The following is a 23,521-nucleotide window of genomic DNA, read 5'->3' as shown; positions in this document are numbered from 1 at the left end:
ATCATCACCTAGAGTTGCTTGGAGCTGGACTCAGTACTCAAGATGACCACTCCTAGTCCCATGTTTTAAAAAAGACCCACACGCAGCAAGCGAGAGTGTGTGAAAGAAACAAAACCACAAGGCAGCCAGCACAGGCTCCCCTAGGTACAGTATATATAGATGCAAATTTAATTCTGCTGATTTCATGCCATAGTTATGCCATCTGAAAAGAGCAAACCAAACGTAACCTTCCAGCCAGCTGCAACACACCACAATCGGTTTCCCAGCATCTCCTAAGGACAGGAGAAGCCGGGGGCTGCAAATGTCCAAATGTTAAATACTCGTTCAGAGACATCTGTACATGAGCTTTTCAACGAGATAAGAAACCATCCTGCAAAACAGACTGAGCAATTCACTCCAGCCTCACAAGCCACCGTGCAGCAGATAGCAAATATGACTGATGAAGCGTATGGGTCACATTTAATACTGGGCCCACTCACCCCAAGGTCAGCAAAAGACTTCAGTATCAAAGCACAAAGCCTGTAGCAAAGGCTAGGTTTTGAGCTCTATTTGCTGCAGTCAGTCATTCTTAAAAGCAACCATCAGTCCCACAGAGATGATAAGCATGTAACAAAGTCACACAACACAAAATGAAAAGGTTTTCACAACACCTCACGGTCTGCTGCAGTTTTAATATTAGACCTGCAGTGTTTCATCCATCTCTGTGGGCGCAGTTTTTCTTCGCACTGATTAGAGGAGGGAATAAATAAATTTTAAAAAAAAAAAAAAAAGGGATGAAATTGGACTATACAACTCAAATACAAGGACACAAATCCAAGCTGAAGAACAAGACCTCACTACTCAATTCCTAAGCCCAAAAATCCAGGATAGTGGCTACTGCCTACCCCAACCCCAGCAGCCCCATCCTTAGCCCAGAAGGATATGCTTTCATAGAGCCATAGAATGGGTCAGGGTTAGAAGGAACCTTAAAAATCATCTAGTTCCAACCCCCCTGCCATGGGCAGGGACACCTCCCACTAGACCAAGTTGCTCAAAGCCTCATCCAGGCTGGGCTTTCCCCTCCTTTTGTAGGGGCCCAGAAAAACTTTCTTCTTTGGGTTCCAGAGCAAAAATCCCAGACATATTAAGCACCAGGATACTGCTCTCACCAGATGCCTACCTTCCTCAAGCAGTAGACTTCGTCCTCAGCAGCACCTCCAACACAACTACTGTTCACAGCACCTTCCCTCCTTGGCCCAGCTGTGGCTTTCACACCAGGCTTCAATTTGGCTACTTGGCTACAGCTGTGGCAACATAACAAGGCCCCTTATTAACCCTTTCAAGGTCTGCTCACAGTGTGTTTAATTTTTTTTTTGCAATCAGCCAGTTGTAGTGCTCCTTTGCAGGGCGAGTAGCCTTAAAAATATTTGTTAATTCCCTTTGTAGAGAATGAACTCCGTGTCAATAAAGCCCCTTGTGCTCTGCCGTCCAGGTGGGATAACAGAATCCCCTCCTGAGGGAGTTCAGTCTCTGCTCTGGCTTTTTTCCATCAGTGAAATGTAAACCTATCAAAGTGAAGTCTCTCACCGAACCGTCCAGTGCAGAGGCTGATCTGACAGAACCCCTGAGTCAGGGGCTGAAACCTATTGAGTTTCCTGACAGCCTCCATCCCTTCTTCCCAGCAGTACCTCCAGCCTGCCACTGCTTTCATCAGCTCGCTCATCACCAGATGCCAAGACTGTGGTATCTTGGGAAGGAACAGTCTGAAATGATCTTCCCTTTCCTTGTCTCCTTGAGAGGCCACTAAGCAGAATTTCGTTTCAGCATTATCAAATTGAACTACTTTGATCATTTCAGTTATGTTCTTCCTGCCCTGTTTCAGTTCCCCCTTGGGAGTAAAATGCCTTTGTGCCAAATTGCAAAGCTCCCGAATGCCTTCACAACGCAGGGTTGCTGCTCTCCACTCCCAAGCCAGTCAGAAGAACAGGCTGCACAAGGTAATCAATGTCTGGATGTGATTGGCAACACAAATGAGGAGCTCAAGTGATAAGAAGTGTATGGAGAAAGAGATTTTTTTTTGCTGAGTTTGCAGCCCCAGTAAAAACATTTTATTTTTTTTTTCCTTGAAAGTTCACATCAGAAATTGGTCCATTCTGCCCACCATTGAGGAATAACTGTGGACTTCTTGGTGACGTTAATTAAGATCTCACACAGCAGCATCCAGGAGAAACGCTGTATATCTCCAGGTAGCAAACGAACAAGCGTTGTTCGGCTCATCGCCTCGCAGCTTGACTCCAATGCCTAGGCACAAAGCTTTTGACACCCAGGATCCTTTATCTGGTATAGAATACTGTAACCTCTATCTTGGGCTATGTCACAGCCACAGACATACCCCATTTGCTCTCTGTGCCTCCTGCCGGCACCTCAGGCAGTGTCATTGTCCACGTTGAAGTCACAGTGCTTGATTTTGCATTTATGTTCAAATAAGCCTGGCCACAAGAAATCTAAAAGGCTGCTCAGCACCTTCAATATTACAGTGCAATGCAAAGAAAAAGGCATCTGGGAGGAAACAACCGTTCTCAGTGGCCAGGCCAGGACTGTGGAATAAACCCACGGAGAAGGAAGAGCTTCATAAACACACACACACAGACAGGTAAAAACCTAACACCGTAAAATGGCAAAGCCAGACAAATGCATTCAGTGCATTTATTATATTTGTTTTGGCCTTGCCTTTCTTCCATCACAACATAAATGTGCGTGTGTCTATATTCCAAAACAAAAAATATCCACTGCAAACCCTCGTCTCCGAAGGAGGAGCACAAAGAACAGCACGCTCACCACGCTGCTGGACACCCCCTGGAGGGAGGTAGCGCAGTCTCACACCACACACCCACGGCATGTCCCTGGCCTGCTCCCACGGAGGACATGAGTACAGGACACTTGGTCTCTGGAGATGCGTTAGGAGGGGCCCTCTCACCGCCACCTACCGTGAGAAGTTAATTTCCAAGATCCCTCATCGTGGTGATGAAGACTACGGCAGTCATTCTGTCTATGGGTTCTTGCGCCTGCTGGGGTGGTGACGTAAACCACGCTGCATCTCTCTTCTCACCCTCCCTTTCCTTTTGGCAAGTTTTGGAGCCCAAGCGGTGATTTTATTCCAGCAACAAAGCTTATCTGTGGCAACACGGGCTGTTGCAGGGAGATTGGCTCCATTTCCACCCCCCTTCCAACACTCCATCAGGCTGAGAACACTTCTGGGCAGCTAACACTAAAGTTTCTTCCAAACATGAGTTTAATTTGTGTTGTACATGACATAAGCCCCCTGTTGGAGCTGACCTGCTAGCATCCAGCTTATTTCTAGCTGAATAAGCAAAACAACCTTTTGCTTTCTACCTATTAGGTCAGTGACATTGATTTCCCCTGACTGCAATGGCTGCAGATCTTTACACGCAGAAAAGGGAGAACTGAAAGTATACAAGTTGTTCGGGGAGCTGCTGCGTGCCACGGGAAGCGGAGGTTCAGGGTTGCTGGCCTTTTCCATGTTTGTGTGATCGGCTGGCCCTGTGCTAAGGCCCTGGGTCCCAGCTGTCCACAGCTACTCACATCTTCTCAAGACACATTATACACGGTCAACAGAGATGAATAATTGAGTCAGAGGGACCTGCTAGGACTTGCGAAGGTGACATTCGGAGTATCGGCAGAAGGAGCGAGTGTTGCAACTCTTTTTCATGCTCAGAAGCGTGCTCCTTTTAGCATCATGTTCTTGGTCCATTTGCTGTTGTCACAATCATTAATGTCATTAGCAGCTTCTGTGCTCCGAGGATGCAGATGGCGCTAAGTGGCTTGAAACAGATTCTAGACCATGGGCTTGGCTATGAACTGCCCCATCCAAAACCACAAAGCACCCGAGATACAATCCTCTCCAAAGCCTCCTGCGCGACTGAACTCCACTCGAGTCATGTTCTCCTGGGCGAGAGGCTGTAGGCTCATAGTCAAGTGAGCACTGGAGGCAGCAACAACAGAAAGACTCCGCTCCGCATGCACCCTTCAACTCTAGAGCTTTGTGTTCTCCAGGTGGAAAGAGCAGACCTGATGGCAGAGTCAGGGAGATCCCCTCACAGGTGCCAAGCAGTCTCACTGAAAGAAAGGTCCTAGTGCCTGCAGCAGGTATTAGATACCAGCAAGCACGTCAGATACCCTCCAGTAACTGTCTCTTAATAAAAGTCTTCAAAGGACATTAGTATTAGAAAGGCACCGACGAAACCCTTAATCATGACAGCAACTATTCGTTTGGGCCAGGGCAGTGAAATTGGTTTATTACGTGCTGCTCTTCAGACGCAGTCTGCCTCTATACTTAGAAAATGTCAATTAATTTATGGACATGGAGCTTTTATCCCTCTCCTGATAGCTGGCACGTCCTCTCTCCGTTTCAATTTGTTGGCTCACTTTCTTGTGTGAAATTCAGCAGAAAAGGGGCACGCAGATCACCCTGGAAAGCTCTCGGTCAGACAGAGAGAACAGAAACTGCCTTTAATCGTCCAGGAGAGCGTCTGAGCTCGACCTCAGCAGCCAGCCTTGGCCTGGGGAGCTCGGGGGAGCTGTAGACACATGGTTATGAGGCAGACGTAATTTTGCATAGTGCTGGGGGACTAGCTTCAATTAAAGAAAACAGCCATCCTAAAAACTCTGTAGCATTGATGGCATTTTGACATGAGCGAGGGGAACCCTGAACGCTCCCTTAGGATTAGGAGAGCCGACTTCATGCACATCCCTCCCCTGTTCACATACTCCTACCAAGGGCAGCTGTTCCCATCAGTTCACGTGAGCCACCCTTATATTAGCGGGCGCACAGGGAATATCCCTTCCGTGGGCTGCCTGTCTCACTGTGCCTTTTCTTTTTTACAAGTCTGGAGGAACCATAGATAGTCACAACAGGGGATGATTCAACACCGGAAGGAAGTTGGCTTTAATGTCCTTTCCCCCTTAATCCTCTGCAACTGTCGTCCCGCTGACACCAGCCCTTACAACCTCCACAACTGAACATCGCTCCTCCGGCCCCGGGGCTCAGACTAGTGGTCTTGACACTTCACACACAGCTGACAATTGCTGTGACGGAGGGACGTAAGGACAGGCAGCTGCTCGTGCTATGAGATCGCTGTAAGCTACAGAGCTAAAAATAACAACAGTTCCTTGAGAAATAACGCCAAAAAAGCTTGTCACACCTTGGGAACGTAGGCCTAGACATGGTTTGGTTTTGAGAATGGTTTTAGAACGTGCTCCCCAGTTCTCAGCGCTTTCAGCCTGCTTCGAGCACTAACTGCCTTTCTCTGCTCCCTGCTTACACCGTGCAGGATTACAGGGTGAACATCTTCCTGCGACAGCAATGGAACGACCCACGGCTGGCGTACAACGAATACCCTGACGACTCTCTGGACCTGGACCCCTCTATGCTGGACTCCATCTGGAAGCCTGACTTGTTCTTCGCTAATGAGAAAGGGGCCCATTTCCATGAAATCACCACAGACAACAAGCTTCTGAGGATCTCCAGAAACGGCAATGTCCTCTACAGCATCAGGTGAGGTGACTCAATGGGAAGAGCTCCACCGAGGCAGGGGAGGGCAGAGCTAAACTCACACTGTTCAAGCCTAAAATGAGAAAGTGAAGACTTTGAGCTTGCCCTTGGGTAAAAGAAATCGAAGCTTTTTTAATGTGGGAGTAGATTCCTTAACATCCCTGATGTAAAATTACTTGAGATATTATACTAGCTGTACTATGTGAAATATTATACTAGCTGTACGATGCAAAAACTAGCAGAAACCCATGAAAACCATCTTTTGAAAGCTGCAGCATTTCCTGACAAAAAACTAGGGAAACTTCTAAGTAGAGCTCCATGGGTTTGTCTCAGCATAACTCTTCCCATTTATCCCTTTATAGCTAGATCTGAGAATCCATCAGTGAAGCTGAACTAATTGCACCGAATTTCCCACAGGAAATCAGTCAAAACCCCCGCCCTCACGTCACTTCCAACCCCATCCACTCTTTATTTAAAGCAATGAAATCAAGATCAAACTTCATGGGCTTAAAGAGGGCAAGTTTAACTCTATCTTTAGGACTTCTTCACCTCATGTATAATGTAAATTTGCCTGAGGTACGCACACCCCATCTCACACTGCAGCTCCCAGTGGCAGCCATGGGGAAGAAAAAGCAGCATGGAGCTGTAAAAAGGGAAACAAACAGCTTAATGCTGCAATATAGACAGGCTCCATCAAACTTCAAGGTTGTTCCAGTCCAAAGACTGGATCTCTGATGGCCAAAATCGTAAGAGAATTGCCATGCATGCTGGCTGAGTGTGGAAACCTCACAATTCTTAATTTCTAAAAAAAGGCAGGTAGTAAAACTGCCACCAGCAACTTGGCAGTGCATGCGGCACAGAGTCCTTTTCCAGATGGGTTTGCAGGAGCACAGAGTGGGAATACTGGGTCACCCTAGCCCTGGGGTTGCTCTGCAAAACAGAGCAATGACTCAGCAGGGGACGTGGAGCAAAGTGGCTGTGGCTCATCACTGTTTTCAAGGCAAAAAATTTCTACTGTTTAAAAAAAAAGAACTTTCCTATATCTCTCTCATTTCCAAATGAAAATATAGGTTTCTTTTTCATAGAATCATAGAATAGTTTGGCTTGGAAGGGACCTTTAAAGGTCGTCTAGTCGAACCCCCCCTACAATGAGCTGAAACATCTTCAAGTAGATCAAGTTGCTCAGAGCCCCGTCCAACCTGACCTTAAATGTTTCCAGGGATGGGGCATCCACAGCTTCTCTGGGCAACTTGTGCCAGTGTCTCACCACCCCAACTGTGAAGAATTTCTTCCTTATATCTAGTCTGAATCTACCCTCTTTTAGCTTAAAAGCCATTACTCCTGGTCCTACTGCAACAGGTGCTGCTGAAAAGTTTGTCTCCATCTTTCTTATAAGCCCCATTTTAAGTACTGAAAATTCATGGCATGCATGATGGATGAGCACAATGTAAATGCAAAGAGTTTCCAAAAAGAGAAATAGCCTTTCCTTTTTAAAAAAAAGGTTTCCGTCTAAAGTGCTCTGCCATTTTCTAACTGGATCTTCGCTACTACTATTTGCGATGGTCAAACTCTAGGCAAGGCATTTACAAGAAAGTGAAATTTGTCCCATGGACCCAAGACTGAAAATGCTCAACACTGCATCCACCAAAAATCACCCCTGAGGATTTCACTCTCTGATCCCTTCTCAGCACACGCCTGTCCAGCATGTGCTCAGTGTCTCATGACCTACGGGCAGCCACAGCCACCCCTGCTTCACATCGGGCAGATACTTGCAGGAAATTCTCACAGGGCTTGTCTGGAAGATCTCATTGAAGGCTTATCTCTCTGATTGATCAGAGATGAAGTTCCCTGTCAGAGATGTGATGAGAAAAACAAGGTGGGCAAAGGCTAGTGGTGACTCTCTTCTAGTGAGGTGTTTGCTTAAATACAGAGAATGCAGTTGCTTTCATAACGACGAAACTTGAACAGATCGATTCTTTCTACTGTCGCATCTGTCCCAACATGCCTCTAAACTCAAGCAGAGAATGTCTTCCAACATAAGGATTTGAGTTAAAGCATCTTTCCCTCCTGCTAAGTTTCTTGCAGGTTTGATGATAGAAAAATTCAATTCCTGTCCCCCAGGATATTCTGCTATTTCTACATCAAGGCAAAAAGCTGAAAAATCTACACACTTCGGGGAACAGCATTTTCAGCATTATCAAACCAAATAACACGAGTCTAGCTATCTGAATCAAATCATTTAATATCAGCTTGTTGAACCAAACAAACTTCTTGAGCACAGATCATGGTATAATAGGGCAGCACTGCAATATACCACAGAAATTGCAGCCTGCACCTAGTGGAAAATGGAGCTTGGGAGACAAAAGTAGAGGTCTCAAGAGGCACAGCAGGAATCCAGGAACATACAAAGGTTCATATTGACATACCACAGAGTATCTTCCCTGCAGAAAACCCCACCAAAGTCTCTCTTTTCCCCCCCAGCAATGTGTGATCTTGACCAAAATTCATGGGGTTTTTTGACGCAGAAATGTCAGTTCAAAGACTTCCAAACAGTTCCCAGTCTCTAGACCTGCATCTGGGGGGGTCCAGAGAACGGGTTTGGGCTTGATGTTAATCCAGACTGTTGTTAACCTGAGGCAAGAAATTAAGACCGAAGCAGCAAAACCATTTGGTGTGGGAACTCTCTGTTCTGCACAGTCCAAAACAACATCGCAATGAAACGCCATCTGCAGCAGGCGACTCTGTTGGGAATTACATCACAGACCCAAATGTTCAGTGTCTCTGATGCTTCCCAACAGCACGTCTGAAAGCACAGGCAGGGAAGAGGTGAAAGATCAGTCGTTCCCCCCAGCACACCAGTGTGTCTTGGGCAAGGTACCAGCCTGTTTGCAACATTGGATGTCCGAGAGGGTTCACCCCCTCACCAGTACCACAAACTTTGGCATTCGCGTGTGTTGTCTTCTCTCTTCAGGATCACGCTGACTCTGGCCTGCCCCATGGACCTGAAGAACTTCCCCATGGACGTACAGACGTGCATCATGCAGTTGGAAAGCTGTGAGTCCTGCGTGCATCTCCATTTTGGAGAGGAGACAACATGTTTTCCCTCTCCCCTGCCATCTCCTTCCCCAGCTGCAACCCCTTCCCAGTTCAGCCTTCTCTGGAGGCTTGCTCAAGAACCACTTGCTCAGGATTTTCCATTCATTCAGCACGTGACATTTCCTAGAGAAGCCAAATCTTAAAAGATCCCATGAGAGGAGCACTGGCTTGCTTGTATTTACATTGGCCTTTCACTTTGGAGGAGAAAGGTGAAAGCATTCTCAGCTGCAAATGGGATTTTTTCTCTCTGAATGAACATTTGCCCCTTGTACATGTCGCTTATCCCAAAGGAAGCAAAGACGATGAACAACTTCATTCAGAGAAAGAGGTCAAGTTTGAAAAAACAGCAAATAGCTCAACAGGCCAAATTGAAGAAAAAAATGTGTGTTACTGCAGACCATCATTGCACACCGTCAGAGCTCCAGTGCAGATCATTAGCCTAGCTTTTACCATATGCACGAGCAGTTCTGCCTCAACCCAAATCCCATTCATTACAGCATTGCCAAGGAAGGCCGGGATAAGTCCCTGCCTCCAAGCATAGCTCTCGTCGACAAATCTGTCCCTTTCCAGATCAGTATTTAATGTTTCACACGGTGTCCGTCCCCTCCTCTCAACAGTTGGCTACACGATGAATGATCTCATATTTGAGTGGCAAGAAAAAGGAGCCGTGCAAGTTGCTGATGGGCTGACATTGCCTCAGTTTATCCTCAAAGAAGAAAAAGATTTGAGATACTGCACAAAGCACTACAACACAGGTCAGTGCTGTTTACCCTTGTAACTTGTACCCTTGTACTTACCCAGAGCTGGGTTCCTCAGAGGGGAACTGGGGACTCTGCATTTGCCAGAGTCTCTTGCTCTGTCTGACGGCACTCTGGTGATACAAACCTTGTTCTACACAGCTAGGGACAGTATATATATATAAATACACGTAGATGCATTGCCAGTAAATATGCAGATATATAGCCAATAAAAAGCTAATACACAAATTTGTGGAACCCTCCCCAGTAACACCTGCAACAGTTCAAGGGTATTTGGTCTGGACCTTCTCCCCCAGCATCTTCTTTTGCCTTTGATGCAAGGGAGCAGGTGAAATCTAAGCGACAAAGGACATACTGCCAAGAGCTTTCTTTGCTCTGTTGATGTTGTACATCCATATTTCAGAACTGGGCAGCAGCTGTTAATTTCCTCCTCTAACAAGACTCCAGTTCTAGGCAATGCAAGGAAAGTCCCCAGACAATAGCTGAAAACAGGAGGCTCTTCTTGCCTTACCAGTGATCTTCCATGTATCTCCCATCCCTCTCAGGCAAGTTCACCTGTATAGAAGCTCGTTTCCACCTGGAGCGGCAGATGGGCTATTACTTGATCCAGATGTACATCCCCAGCCTCCTTATTGTCATTCTGTCCTGGATCTCCTTCTGGATCAATATGGATGCTGCACCTGCTCGTGTTGGCCTGGGGATCACCACAGTGCTCACCATGACCACGCAGAGTTCTGGTTCCAGAGCATCACTGCCCAAGGTAGGGAACACGCGTATCTTCACAGGGGGAGGAAATGTGCACTCTCTGGGGACAGCACCATAAGTAAGTCACCGCACAGACCCTCCTGCTCAGCACAAGAGGCATTCTGCTGCCATCGCCCTATTCCCGTTTAAGGGCAAGCAGAACAAATTCCAGTCCCCCCCTGCAAAAATTTTAGCAGAGTTTAGCAGCAAAACTTCCCCTAAGATTCAGTACTCGTGTCAAGATCCACCACAGCTCCCAGCAGCCAGGAGCTCTGTACCTTACAAACCCCTGCAACATCCACACATGGATATGCACTCTATGGTCTACCTTTTACCCACCTGACCATCATACTTTTGTAGTAGTAATGAATTTCCCTGTTACAAAGGCCTTCTGGTGTGGTCAGATTGGGTTACTGTTTTCCTTGCATATAAACCATCACAACCAAGATATGGATTTCATTTATATGGATAAATGAAAAACTGTAGAGTTATTGCTACTTAAGAGCCCAGGAGCAGTTTCAGTGGCCTGATAATACGTTCATGTTAAATGAGACAGATTTTAGTATCCAAGAGCGGATGTCAACCATATCATGGCTTGATCAACTCCTTCCAAAGGCCTTGGGTGTTACATGTAAAACGGGAAGCAAAAAGGCATTTCGACCCTATCTCAGTCACTCTCTCTGACTCCTAGGTGTCCTATGTGAAGGCCATAGACATTTGGATGGCTGTGTGCTTGCTGTTTGTGTTCTCCGCACTTCTGGAGTACGCTGCCGTCAACTTCGTGTCTCGGCAGCACAAAGAGCTGCTCAGGTTCAGAAGGAAGAGAAGGCACCATAAGGTAATACATAAAGCGTGAAGGACACGGCTGGAATCTGTCCCAGCAGAATATCACTACATGGTCAACTGAACCGAACCACTAGCCCTCAGGGAAGTCCTCAGTATATGGTCAGGTGTTAAGGAGGGTCACACATGAAAAAGCAGGGCTACCTCGATGAACTGTGTCTCTTCTAACAGTCTGCTGACCCCAGGTGTCCAGCAGGCTGGTTTTTGTTAGCTAGCCAAGTGGTCTGAGCCGAAAGGCTTGCTCTCGACAGAACAGTTTTCACACAACAATGTTCTGGTCTGAGTTCTCCTCTTCAGAAGACAGAGAGAGGGCTGGGGGGAGGCAGGCAGGGAGGCGCGAGGGATGTCTATCAGAGAACAGCATCCCCCAACAAGACAGCCTACATTAGCCCAGAGGTAAGTAACACCTCTTTTGTCTCTGTCATCTCCGTGTTCAAAAGCATCTGCTTCTCAGACTGACTGCAAATTCCTCTCAGAAGGAAAGAGCGTTATTCTCAGCCTCGCTCCATGCTTACTCGCCATGACTGACGCCAACCCGAGCATGCATGCGTCACATAGACACGCATCTCCTGCAGCCTGGACTCCACTAGCTTTTAGGTTGAGGTACCACAGCAAAGATTTCACCTCACAGGGTGCACTAGAAAGAAAGATAAAGGGGACTGGGATCACAAGACCAAAGGTATTTTAAAACTGTCCTTAATTAACTGGTAGAATCAGGTAGGTGGTATGAAAGTTTCAGCACCAGGTGTGAGAGGCTGCCCTCAAGCTGGCATTAAAAAAACAGTAAATTTACCAAGAAAAAAAAACAACACAATTTTGCTGATGGGAATCTCAAGAGAGCCCCTAGAAGACAACAAAGATCTGTCTAAAATATTCCTCATTGGTATTTGGCGACCCTCTATCTTAAAGAGCCCCCCCCTCCGTGATCCACCCTACCCAGAGATGGCCCATTCCTTTGTTTCATTGTCCCAGCCATTTAAAGTCTTTCCCAGGGTCTAACCCATCCTACAGCAGTTCACAGTGTGTGCTTGGAGAACTTCCACCATTCCAGGAGGCAGTGGGGGCTAAGAAGCAGGAATCCGTGTCTCTTCGTAGATTTGCCTTTCTGTTTCAGTTGTCCTATCTGCAAAACAGGAGATGTTCACTTGTCCCCAACCCAGTCAGGACCAGGGATGAAAAGTGTTGGAAAAATGCAAGGGAAAAGATACAACAGATCAGACCATCAGCACCCACTGATTTTGTCTGGCCAGAGCAAGACCCTATCATCCCAAAATCAACTGGGGCAGTTTTGGTTCAGAAGATACAGCCTGCTTAATAGAGCTGAAGCTAAAGCCACCCAACGTGGGTGCCTTGTAGTGCATTTATCTCTTCATCTAGATTCAGGCATCCTGTCTCTGGATCCGTGCTGTTGTATGCAGATTGCTCCGTGGAGAAAACAATAAGGAGGAAAAAAGCCACTAATACACAGATGAGTTTAAAAGATATTTGCCAGAGATGTTCCATTGAACACAAGGCTGCTATTACAATCCCTGCCCAATCTCACAGCAATTTAATTGGAACAAAGCATAAACAAAAACACTTGCAAAAGCAAAATGAACAAGGTTTGCAGGCTCATCAGAAAACTAGGAGCTGACTGCAAATATGCAAATGGATTCGTGCAGCTGCCAACCAACCTAGTTGCTCTGTCCCAATGTCCTGACTCGTCCGGGTAGCTCTGCCCGGTTTAGGTATGACATGCCAGCCTAAAGACAAGTGAGATGTTGCAGTGGTCTGTGCTGGTGGAGGCAGCTGGGGAGAGGACCAGCCCATGCCCACATTTATTAGGTCTGCCCAAATCAAGACCTACTAGCCATTCTTCACAGCTCAACGCGCCAGACAATGTGCCACGCTCTGGCATGAATACAAGTGAATCCAGACAAATCTGTTTCTTACTTTCCTGAGAGTTAGATGCAAGGTGCTAGCCTATTGTCATCATTAAGAATCTTTTCTTCCTCTCTAAAAAATGCAAATTAAATCAATAAAAATCTGTTGCCATGTTTCAATTGGGCCTTTCCATTTCTGAGCCACCTCTCACCTCCTTCCCTCTGGAAGAAGGGGGAGGACTAGACTAGAAAGATTGACCAGACAGCTCTCTCCAAACCCATCACTCTGTATTTACTGAGGCAGACAGGTCCAAGCATTGCAAGGTGTAGGGACTGGGATGGCCAGAGACAGTCACTGTCCCCTTCAAGGCATGGACCAGTCTGGTTAATAAGACATCATCATCAGACCCACCTGGAGTGTATTTGGAGACCCAGCCCAAGGAGGCCAGCCCATGGCTTGTGGCTGGTGATGCCTTTTCCCTTCTCCTTTGATATGACACCTTGAAAAAGGCACCGTTAGCTTCTCTGTCCTGGGTACGGCAGTCACACAACACAAATCAGCCACAGAAAACAGACGGTGGCCCTTCTGCAACGAGGGGAGAAAAGAAATTCAGTAAATTAGGGAATTAAATGATTCAGGCTAAACCAGATGTGTCAGTGGATGTGTGTTTGTGCAACCAGAGAAGAGCAGAGGCAGTTTTACCTGAAGCCCCATGACACAGATGTGATGAGAAGGTCTATAAGCTTGGAGCAACTCAGAAAGCCAGGCCTTGGCAGCCCAGGCACGCGTGATTATCTGCACGAAGGACTCCAGTTAAAGAAAGGGGGACAAGTTAGGGAGGAGAGGCACCTTTGCAAAACTCTCCCTGACACCCCAGAGCTGAGGGGTGCCAGTGCTCGCCGCCCCCGAGGCGGAGCAGGAAGGTCAGAAGTGGCCCCCGCTGCCTGTAGCCCTCCGGGTCCCCATCCACCCTCACTGCCAGTGCCTCACCTGCAGGGCAGGTTCTGGCCGCCTGAAAAGCAGAACGCCTGCATCGCCTGTCATCGGAAAATCAGCCTTTTGACTGAATTCTCTCCAAGCGAGCCAAGGGAAGAGTCCCTGTGAACATGGACTCCCTGCTCACAAAGCATCTCTTACTAGATGTTTGGCACCTGGGCTCACCCAGCCCTAAGAACAGCTGGGTCCTAATTTTTGGTGCCTCGGTTTACCTGACCAGAGCACTGCCTCTTCACAGAGGCACTGTTAGGAGGCAAAGAGGTTTAAGGCTCTTCAAGTCTCAGGTGCCAGGGACCAGAGATACACCAAGGGGACACAACCAGAGCAGGGAATAGTTATCCAAAGGCCTGCAAATTCATCTCAGCCAGCTTTGAAACAAATAACCTGCTGGTAGGTCACACAACTCAGCAGCTTGCCGCCCTCCCCCAAAAAAAAAAAAACAAAAAAAAACCAAAAAAAACCCCCCAAAACCAAAGAAGGCTTGATTTTATTTGGGTTGTTTTGCTTTGCTCAGATATGCCAGCGTGCTCTTCGTCCTCCTCCTCCACCCCAGCCCCCTGGCACGGTGCCTCCATCCCACGCAGCCACCTGCTCGACACAGGGGCCATCCAGGAAAGACACTCTGCAAAGAAGAGAGGAAGGGGCAGCAGGGCACATGGGGCAGGCGGGCTGCGAGGGAGGGGGCCGGTAGGTAGGTCAGCGTTGGGGGACACAGGTCAGCGCTGGGGGACACGGCGTGGATCAGCCCCCATCACAGATAATTAGCGCCATAGGTCTAACAATTAGCCTCGGTGACCTGTAGTCAAGAGACTTGGGGTTCTGACCCTGCCTCTGCAACGCGCTGGTTGTGTTACTTTGGCCAAACCTGGCTTTCCCTGTGATTACGTCCCCACGTTCAACAAAATAGGGCTAAATCACTCTGAAAAGCCTGCAAGGCCTCCACCAAAAAGCAGCATTAGCATTTGCCTTTAGACTGGAAAGCAAATTATTTTTCTTGCTCAATAATTGGAATTAGCACAAGCAGCCATGACTTACTATTGACCCGCAGAAGGACACTTCTGTTCCTTACCTAAAAGATGTCTTGTGGGGAGGGGCTGTGGGGCTCCAAGGGCTGGTTGCACGCTGCCTGCAGAGGTCTTTTCCTGGACGGGTCTCGGCGCCTGCGCGTCCATGTAACTCTGTAGGAAGCCTTGGCTTCGACTACCTGAGTTACATGGAGCCCACTCCTTCTGGGCAAGCTGATACAGCACAGGCAAAGCAAAGAAGGTGCTGATAGGAACTGGGGGGCGGGGGGGAGAGACAGAAGCAAAACAGGGGATGCAATTGGAAAAATGAAGGCAGTACCACAAACCGTTCAAGTATGTCAAAGAAGCCGGTGGGGTGGAAGTCCGTCCTGTTCTCCATGGGGTGCCTGGATCCCCTGATTTGCCTCTGTGCGTCACGCAGCTGGCACCCCTCTATAAGGCTGATCTCCCAAGAGCAGGGGGTTTGCCCAAGGGCGCTGGGGTCGGGGCATGACGGAGGTGTCTTTCCCTTGCAGAGCAGGAAGCCGTCAGTGGAGAGCCTTATAGCGAGGGTGCACTGTCTATATCTCATTTTAAGTAGAGTCCCATGCTGAATCTGTTTCAGGAGGACGAAGCTGGTGAAGGCAGGTTCAACTTCACCGCCTACGGGATGGGACCAGCTTGCCTACAAGCCAAGGACGGCATCTCCGTCAAGGGCGCCAACAACAACAACACAGCCAACCCGGTCCCCCCGCCGTCCCGCTCCCCCGAGGAGATGCGAAAGCTCTTCATTCAGCGAGCCAAGAAGATCGACAAGATCTCCCGCATCGGCTTCCCTATGGCCTTCCTCATCTTCAACATTTTCTACTGGATCATCTACAAGATCGTCCGCAGAGAGGACGTGCACAACCAGTGAGGGAAGGGGAGCAGCTGGGAGGGGGCGAGCAATCCTTTATATATGTGCAATAGCAATGCAGCAATGCATGAATTTAAGAATGTGGCAATATCTACTAAAAAAAAAAAAAAAAGGGGGAGGGGGGCTGGGAGGGACTTTTAATCATGTGAATTCAGGATAACCGGCAGAGGGAGGAGAAAAAAAAAAGCTCTTGACCTGGGGAGTGCAGGGTGGGGGTTAGTTTTACAGCGTAGGAAGGTTTGGATTGCTCCAGCTGCAATCCAAGCAGTGTAATATATTAATATATATTCATGCTTAATTATAATGCAAAAAGAAAACAATCAAAAAAAAAGATAAACAAACAAAAAAAATCCTTTTTTTAGCCTATTAACAGCTTAGATTCTCAAGTCACTGGAATGATTCATAATTCCATGTGCAGAAACGACTGCAATTACGCTTTATCTGACTTTTGCTATAGAAAGGCCATACCAGTCAAGCACGTGGAGAAAAAACGCCCTAACAAAAGGAGAAAAAAAAAAAAAAAACAAACCAAGAAAATCATTCTATGCTTCTCTAGGTTTGCACTTTGAAAACTGGATAGACGGGGAAACTTAAGAAAGAGGCTGCGGGTAGTTGTTTATTTTATATATTTACTTTTTTTAGTCACGGGTTTGCCAATCAAACACTTTGTGACTTTCGGATAGAGGAAAGCAAATACATTATCTCTTGCATCCCCATCAGAGAGCATCCAATGGGAAACCCGAGAAGGACATCAGGGCCTCCAGCAGAAATTGCAGGTACCTTATGTCCTTTTAAATGACCTGGCGGGATTCAAGTCCCAGGAGTCAGAAATACTATATATACAATAATTCAGATCACTAGAAATGATGAAGGATTTATATTTATTTTTTTGTTTTTCCAAACCCCTTTCTGCCATGTTTGTTTACAATGCGGGGGGGGGGAAGGAAGCGTTGGATGAGTTAAAGCAGAAATTATATTTAAAATATAGAGAAAACAGGCATATTCACGCCTTGTTGTGACAGGACGGGGCGAGCTGCAATATTGTCAGTAAGGGGCGGGCGGGGGGGGACGGTGTGTACAGAGAGAGCGGCTTTTATTTTCAGACATTTCATAGCAGTAATATTAATAGCTAATCTGGGCCGATGGTCCCAAAACTCTATTTTTGTATCTATTTTGGTGCTGCATTTAGCTTTAACATGGATGGGAAGACGGAGCAGGCTGCTTCGCCCCGGGCAGGGGGGGGAGGCTGGCAGAGTTTGGTGGGGATAGGGAAGCGGGGAGGGGGGGAGGGAGGTGGGAATGGGTGAGCAAAGGGGTCTCCCTTTGGCCAAGTGGTAGCACAGGTTGGTGGTTGGGGTGGGGGACACACACCAAACGCCTCCAGGGTGTCCTTTGAAAGCCCCCAGCTCGGGGCCGGCACGGGCGAGGGGAGGGCTTGATGCCCCGCTTGCCTCGCTGGGACCCGGGGCCATTCGGTGGCGTTCGTTTGCACTTTAGCGAGGCGGGTAAAGGAGAGCGTGAAGGAAGAGACAATCAGTCTGCACTGAAGCACTTGGCGTCAGGTCTGGATTAGGCACTAAACGAAAGCAGAGGGACAGGTGGCACCCAAGGGGTGCTTCCACTCTCCCTCACCCCCGTCTCCTGCTCCGGGCTGGACCACAGGATGGGAACAGACAGCTTCCCGCTCGCAGAAGCTGCGTCCCCCACGGCAGCCGGAGCAGCTCGCAGCAAAGCACCCTCCAGCCCTGCCAGGTCCAGCCCAGGACAGCAGCATCCAAGCCTGGGATGGGAGGTGGGAACCTGTGCTCAGCCACGGGTGTCCCAACCAGTGCAGCCAGGGGCAGCTACGGGAGAGGGCAGGGGGGGCACAGGGACCCGCCAGCCGTCCTAGCACAGGGTCGGTGCCACGAGGAGGAAGCCCAGAGAAAGCACCAGAGCTCTCCTGGGCTGGGCAGAGAGACACCCCTTTCCAAGGCTGCCAATTCAGCACCTTTCACCAGCACTAAATACACTTTATTCAAAAAAAAAAAAAGAAAAAAAAAAAAAGAAAAAAGGAAAAGAAAAGAAACAAAGGATACGAACAACAAGGAAAAAGAAAGGAGAAAAAATTAAAAAGCATGATGGTCACTGTGTGGACTAGGGCAAACGGCAATATTTCCTAATGTTTTGGCAAAGCCACCTAGCTTTCTGACTCCCTTTGCACTGCTGAGACAGGGAAAGGTCACCCGATACCACATGAACCAGTACGTCGGCCCCTTCCCCCTGTTAGAGCAGCAGCAGCAAACTTGAGCTGAGGATTTCTCCTTCCCCTGGCAGACAGCGCTTTCCCGAGGAGGGAGAGCTCAAGCTGTCGAGCAGAGCCGTTATTTGATGCGGGGACAACTTTCCGAGCCTTGGCTGGAGCCCAAATCCGCTGCTGGCTCTGGTTTTGCTTGCTGAATTATTGAACTCTCCCTGCGTGCGCGCCGGCCGGCCGTGCCAACTGCGGGTTGTGCGATTGCTTTAAACGGCGCGTCCTTGTCTGAGATGAAAGAGCAAATCCAGGGAATTCCCCTCCCTGCCCGGCAGCAAGGCAGAGGCTTGGCAGCCCACGCACCGCGGCTCCTTCCTCACCCAGGGGAACAACCACAAATCGCTGTTATTTGGGCAAAAAAAGGTCTCCCGCCTGGATGCCCAGACCTTGCACTTAGGGGTCGGGCAATTTGGTCGTGGTTCACACAACTTCTTGGTCCCCCCGGGCTACCTGGGGTGGCTCACCAGGGCACGGCCAGCTGCAGGGCTGCGGGTTTCCTTCCTAACTGGAGCTGCTCTAAGGAGTTGCCTGTTGGTTGTTAACAAATCCCACACACCATCCTCCCACCCAAGTGAGTTTTGATCCTGCATCCTAAGGACAAGACCAGAGCAAGGAGAAGGAATACATTCCCACCTGGCTTCATTCTGCTCCAGCTTAGAGAAGGGCCTCGAGACCAAAGAGGAATCCCATGATCATCCTAGACCTGCTGCTTGGAGACACAGATAAACTCGCAGTTACTGCTTCAGTAGAGCTCCAGTGTCACTTCTTGGCACCGAGGAAGGCAAATTAGGGACTGGAAATCATCAGAAAGATGCTTGTGTTTCCTGCTCCTACAGAAGCACTTCAGCTGCTAGTGGAGCCCACGGGAGTTTAGGGAGCGAAATAAGAATTACACGCTTACCAGCCCGCCTTTGCATCCAGTTTGACTCTGCCAACCGTTAGGCGCGTTGGATGCTCACCATAAGCAGTGTTATTTTCTCTCCATTGAGCAGCCAGTTTCCATTCAGGCTGCTTTCCAGCCCCAGGGCTGCCTGCACCGTGACGGCGAGCAGCGCTCACACCCCGACGTGAAACGTGCTGGGGGCTTGGCAAAGGTCTGAGGGTGCTGAGATACCTGTCCCACAGACGTCCTGCCAGACAGTTTCACCACGTAGACGAGACCTTAGAATGTCCCAAATGCCCCTGGCAAGCCTGTGCCCTTTACAAAATCAAACATTTTTCTCCATCTGTACTAGGCTGTGTTTAGCCTCTGTATTGCAACAGAACTTGCTTTGATAACCTATCACATCTTCAACGTAGGCTGCTTTAATAGCGCCAGCAATTACATTTATAAGAATGTACAGGATTTGATATTGCAGGGTAGCTTCCGGGCGTATTGATGGAATTTAACTCAGTAATTGTTAGCTCTTGTTCAGAACAAGGCTCAGAAGCCAAAGCTCTGAATAAAATAGAGAGCAGCCAGCCTAGCAGCAAAGAGAGACAACAGGGTCCTAATTCACTTGGACTCTTTGGAAAAATCATAGCTTTATCCCAAACAATATTATTTCCACATGTTGCTGGAAACGTATCGCTTCATGAGCAAGAATTATCTTTCCTTAAGTATAAATATAACTGTGGAAAAGAAAAAAAAAAAAATAAGGTGAACTTACTACTTCTTGGTCAGGTAGATGAGTTTTTCCCCACTTTGAATCCTGATTAAAGCAGCTTCCCATCTGGGATAGCAGTACCACGGGAAACGGCGAGGTGCTGAAGAGGGTCCAGGACAGAGCAGCGAGCACGTGCGGTGCCACGGACTGGAAGGCTCAGCCTTGGCCCGGGCAAACAGCAGCTCGTCCTTTAAACACAGGGGCAGGGCCATTCCCCTCGGGGGTCTGGTGGTGGCCTCCTGCCTCCTGTGCTGGAAGCCTTCGCTGGTCGGGGCTGAGGGACCTCCTCCCTAAAAGCATCAAACAGTTTCAAATGCTGAATATTCTCACTTCCACTGGGCGGAAACTTTTTTTTTTGTTTGTTTTCCCCAGACTTTTCTGGAAGGTTTGGGTTTGGGTTTTTTTTTTTTTTCCTTCTGCCTCTTCTGAAGATCTTTAATTTTAAGGCAAATCCAAGACAATTTAAATTCCACTACTGGTTGTCCCTTCTCTCAACTGTAATTTGAAGACCTCGCTTAGTTTCCTAATGTTGGTGGAAAAAAAGATGAGAAGTATTTACAATATGTATTTTTTTAAAAAAGAAAGGAACATACCAAAGGCAAAAAAGGCTATTTTAAGTGGTGCCATATTTTTTCCGCAGATTTTATACAATCATATTTTTGTACTGTACCATTCCTTAATAAAACGTAGCTCTTATCCCTGTGCCGAAGACAGACAATCTCTTTCGATACCCCCGTTCCTTACTCCAAAACCTTGCCACCAGCAGGAGCAGATAGCGCAATATGGACCCGTTCTCCCTCAAAGCCCAGTCCTCCCAGGGCGGGTGCAGGTCCGGGGCCACCGCCTGCCAGCTGGCCACCACGCGTCTCCTGTCTGGGGAGCTGCGAGCAGCAGGTCCTGCCCTGCCGGAGCGTCCCACAGAGCTCAGTTCAGTGAAAGAAGTACCCCATCCCTCCCCTTCTAGAAAGCACCTGAAGCTCTCCTGTCTTCTCCTCCAAGGGACACGTAAGGGGTATCTTGTGCTGCTCCTGCTTCAATGGATTTGTATCATTTGTATGCAGACAGTATGCCATTTAAGTAGAAAATTGAGATACTTGATTGTTCTTCAGGGTGCTAGGGTGAGCACCAAAGCAGAAGTTAATACTCATTAATTTTCGCATCTTCAAAATTACTTCAGGTCCTTTAAGTCTTCCCATCCCCTCATCGTCTTCTCTTTAACAATTATTTCTTAAGGGCAGTTGCACATCTCTCTTGCTCAAATGAATCTACAGCATGAGCCTGTTACCTCGTTCGAGTATATTGCGTTTTTCTGTGTTCATCTCCCTTCTTTCTCCACCTGAACTTTCATTTCCGTGGGGATAAGTTAAGTTCCTCAGCTCTGCAACCTTTGAAGAGCCTGGCACGGATAGGTACCTCGGAAAATGCAGGACAAAATACGTGAATAAAAACCCCTGCCTCCTCAGTGGGCTGGGTAGCGGTTAGTGGGGAAGCGCCCCCATGGCAAAGCAGGCATGAAGGGGACTCCTGGGGAACGCGGGGGTGGCCAACGAGGTCTTTTTTGACCGTGCTCTGTGTGAAAGCAAAGCAGCACAAAAGAGAGCGGGCAGGCCTTTTGGCTGTTATCTCTGTAGGCTCCATGTTTTTGAGTGACCCAGCTATATAGGGGCTGTTTATTGGAAATCAGGTTCTTATATTCCCAGTCTCCTACTGTGGTGTGCAGCAGAGGGCCCTGGAAGAAATAAGCTGTTGTGAACCAGGCGACGTGTAAGGAGCTGTTGCACGTTTTGCACGGGGCACCTGCTGGGACCGACCCCAGGCTCTGCCTGCGGCCCACGGGGAGACACTGGTGCTTGCGCTGGGTGAGTCATTGCTCTGAGAAATCTGGGACTTGCAACCCTTGGGTGATGCTCTCAGGTGATCCCACCCTGAGGGAACACCGAAGCGCTGGAGATACCGGGGTCAGCTGGGTGATGGGAAACACAGGCTAAACCAGGTGAGGAATCCCAGCCTGTGATCTCCCTCGCAGCAGCCATCCCATGCACGCGAAGGCTGACCCTTTCGTTCATCTGGTTCATCTCTGCCCTCGCTCACCCCATCGTGGCTGTCCCAGCGTTACGCTGCCAGCAAAGGATCAGAGGCCCTGGTACTGTAACGTGGTAGAGGACACAAACCATACGGCAGTCTATAAAGAGAGGGATGATTTCAGCACCTAGCAGAGGCAATTACTGGTTAAATTATCAAATAAGGATCCTGGTATAGACTGAAAGAGAAGGGGAAGGGAAAAAAAAGGCAATAGGAGAGGTTTGGTTGCATGCCACATCAGTGTCTTCTCCTGGCATTCAAGGCAGACGGTGCTAACAGGCGTGATGCAAGGGTCAAAGCTGGCAGCAGGAATTACAAGATTATATTAAGCAATCGTGACCATCGTGTCTAGCAAACCTGAGTTGCAGTCCTCACGCACTTTACTGCCAGGCTTCCGAATAGAAATTGTAATGAAGTCTCATCTTTGTGATATTCCTGCTCCTGGGTCTACAGTAGACAGAGCACCTAAGCCCATCCAGGGCCATCTATTCCCAGTACACACGTGTACTGGGAACAGATTCAGCACAAGAGGATGTTGCCACTTTGGGGGAAGGCAGGGATGGCTTCATGTTGGCTTAACCATCCCATCAGCACTCAAAGCATCACTGCTGGGGCTTGCAGGCTGCGCTTAGTGCTGCCACTACTCCTACCAACAGCAAGAAGCCGCCACAGAAAGCACAAGGGAGAGGGACCTCAGCAGCTTCCCAAAAGCTGTAGTTCTCAGCAAGGAGAGAGGATACAAAACCCTACTACCTGTTCCTAGCCTGAGGTTCAAGTATGTTGGCACTTCCAGTATAAGATCATCCATCTTTTCCTGGGCATGGGATGAACAAGGCAGCCTGGCTTGAAATTAGCTTTTATGCAATCAAAGTGGCAAATCTATTACTAAGTAGCTTAAGCCAAACAAGGACGCCCTCTTCACCTACCCGGGGAACTTGGCTGAGCCTGGCTGGGGCACAAGGTGCCGTCATTAACTACGTGCTCTGCCTCAGAGCTGCAGGTGCGTCATTGCCATGGCAGGTGAGTCAAGCTTGGCACAAGCAGGGACAGGCAGCACTGGCCTGGAGCCGCCGGGTCTGAGGGACACAGAGCTCACGCGTAGCTTTGGGGGAGCTGGTCCCAGGGTCACTAGCACTGTAGCAGGCTGAGGCCACCTTCCTCAGGGGGTCTGCGGGAGGACACGTCCACCTTATTTAGGTACTTGGTGATACCGGGACAGTGTTGGGTTACTTGTCTGACAAAGACATGAATCCAGCTGAGCCAGCTGGCCGGGGTTGAGCACACCACAGAATTTGGGCATTAAATTACAGCTCCGGGTATGAGCTTGAACCAACCTTGCAGCAAAGACACCCTCACAGTCACAATTACATGGGAGGCCTGATAGCGGTGTTGCTTAATTCAGCATCACCCTGTGATAGCCCTGCTGAGAACAACACGCCACGACTTCCAACAGTAGCAGAATTGGGGCTTGGGCTTCAGTGTTTCTCGCTTGATACCTGTTCCCCAAACAATGGCATTTATTGAACTAAAGCTATGCAATATTAAACAGGTTGTGCCAAGGGCGGTGCCTTAGCCACCTCTCCTGGATTTGCACTTAGAGATTTTTAAAAAGTATCTTCCTCAGTTGCTCGTGATGGGCTAAAGAACAAACATTTGAGCCCTCGAGGAGCAGGGCCAGCTCCGGAGCTTGTGATGTACCACGGATGGACACAACTGTGTTGTGACCACA

At 48.5% G+C, this 23,521-nt stretch overlaps 1 protein-coding gene and 1 long non-coding RNA gene across 5 annotated transcripts in view; one reads left to right on the top strand and one right to left on the bottom strand.

The window, feature by feature from the left end:
* Positions 1-15,785, top strand: part of GLRA1 (glycine receptor alpha 1) — a 38,995-nt gene extending 23,210 nt beyond the window's left edge. The window contains exons 4-9 of one of the 2 annotated variants that reach the window (XM_063349475.1): positions 5,331-5,554; positions 8,523-8,605; positions 9,265-9,402; positions 9,951-10,165; positions 10,841-10,987; positions 15,481-15,785. In XM_063349475.1, the coding sequence (XP_063205545.1) occupies positions 5,331-5,554; positions 8,523-8,605; positions 9,265-9,402; positions 9,951-10,165; positions 10,841-10,987; positions 15,481-15,771 (1,098 nt within the window). In that variant the 3' untranslated portion in view covers positions 15,772-15,785. Of the gene's footprint in view, positions 1-5,330; positions 5,555-8,522; positions 8,606-9,264; positions 9,403-9,950; positions 10,166-10,840; positions 10,988-15,456 lie in introns of both variants that reach the window. The other variant, XM_063349474.1, reaches the window with a different exon arrangement.
* Positions 14,933-20,044, bottom strand: LOC134522156 (uncharacterized). Of its 3 annotated transcripts, none has more exons than XR_010072947.1 (4): positions 19,714-20,044; positions 18,698-18,770; positions 15,196-15,540; positions 14,933-15,089 (listed from the first exon to the last, which is right to left on the bottom strand). It is a non-coding gene; the product is annotated as an uncharacterized LOC134522156 (long non-coding RNA). The 3 variants fall into 3 exon arrangements; XR_010072949.1 differs by having other exon boundaries at positions 15,203-15,540; XR_010072948.1 differs by lacking the exon at positions 19,714-20,044 and adding an exon at positions 18,966-19,692.
* Positions 20,045-23,521: the final 3,477 nt, after the last annotated feature.

Source organism: Chroicocephalus ridibundus, chromosome 11 (genome assembly GCF_963924245.1).
Source record: "Chroicocephalus ridibundus chromosome 11, bChrRid1.1, whole genome shotgun sequence".
Classification (NCBI taxonomy): Eukaryota; Metazoa; Chordata; class Aves; order Charadriiformes; family Laridae; genus Chroicocephalus; species Chroicocephalus ridibundus.
The sequence above is the reverse complement of the archived record's forward strand: the minus strand, read 5'-3'. Positions and strand labels throughout refer to the sequence as shown.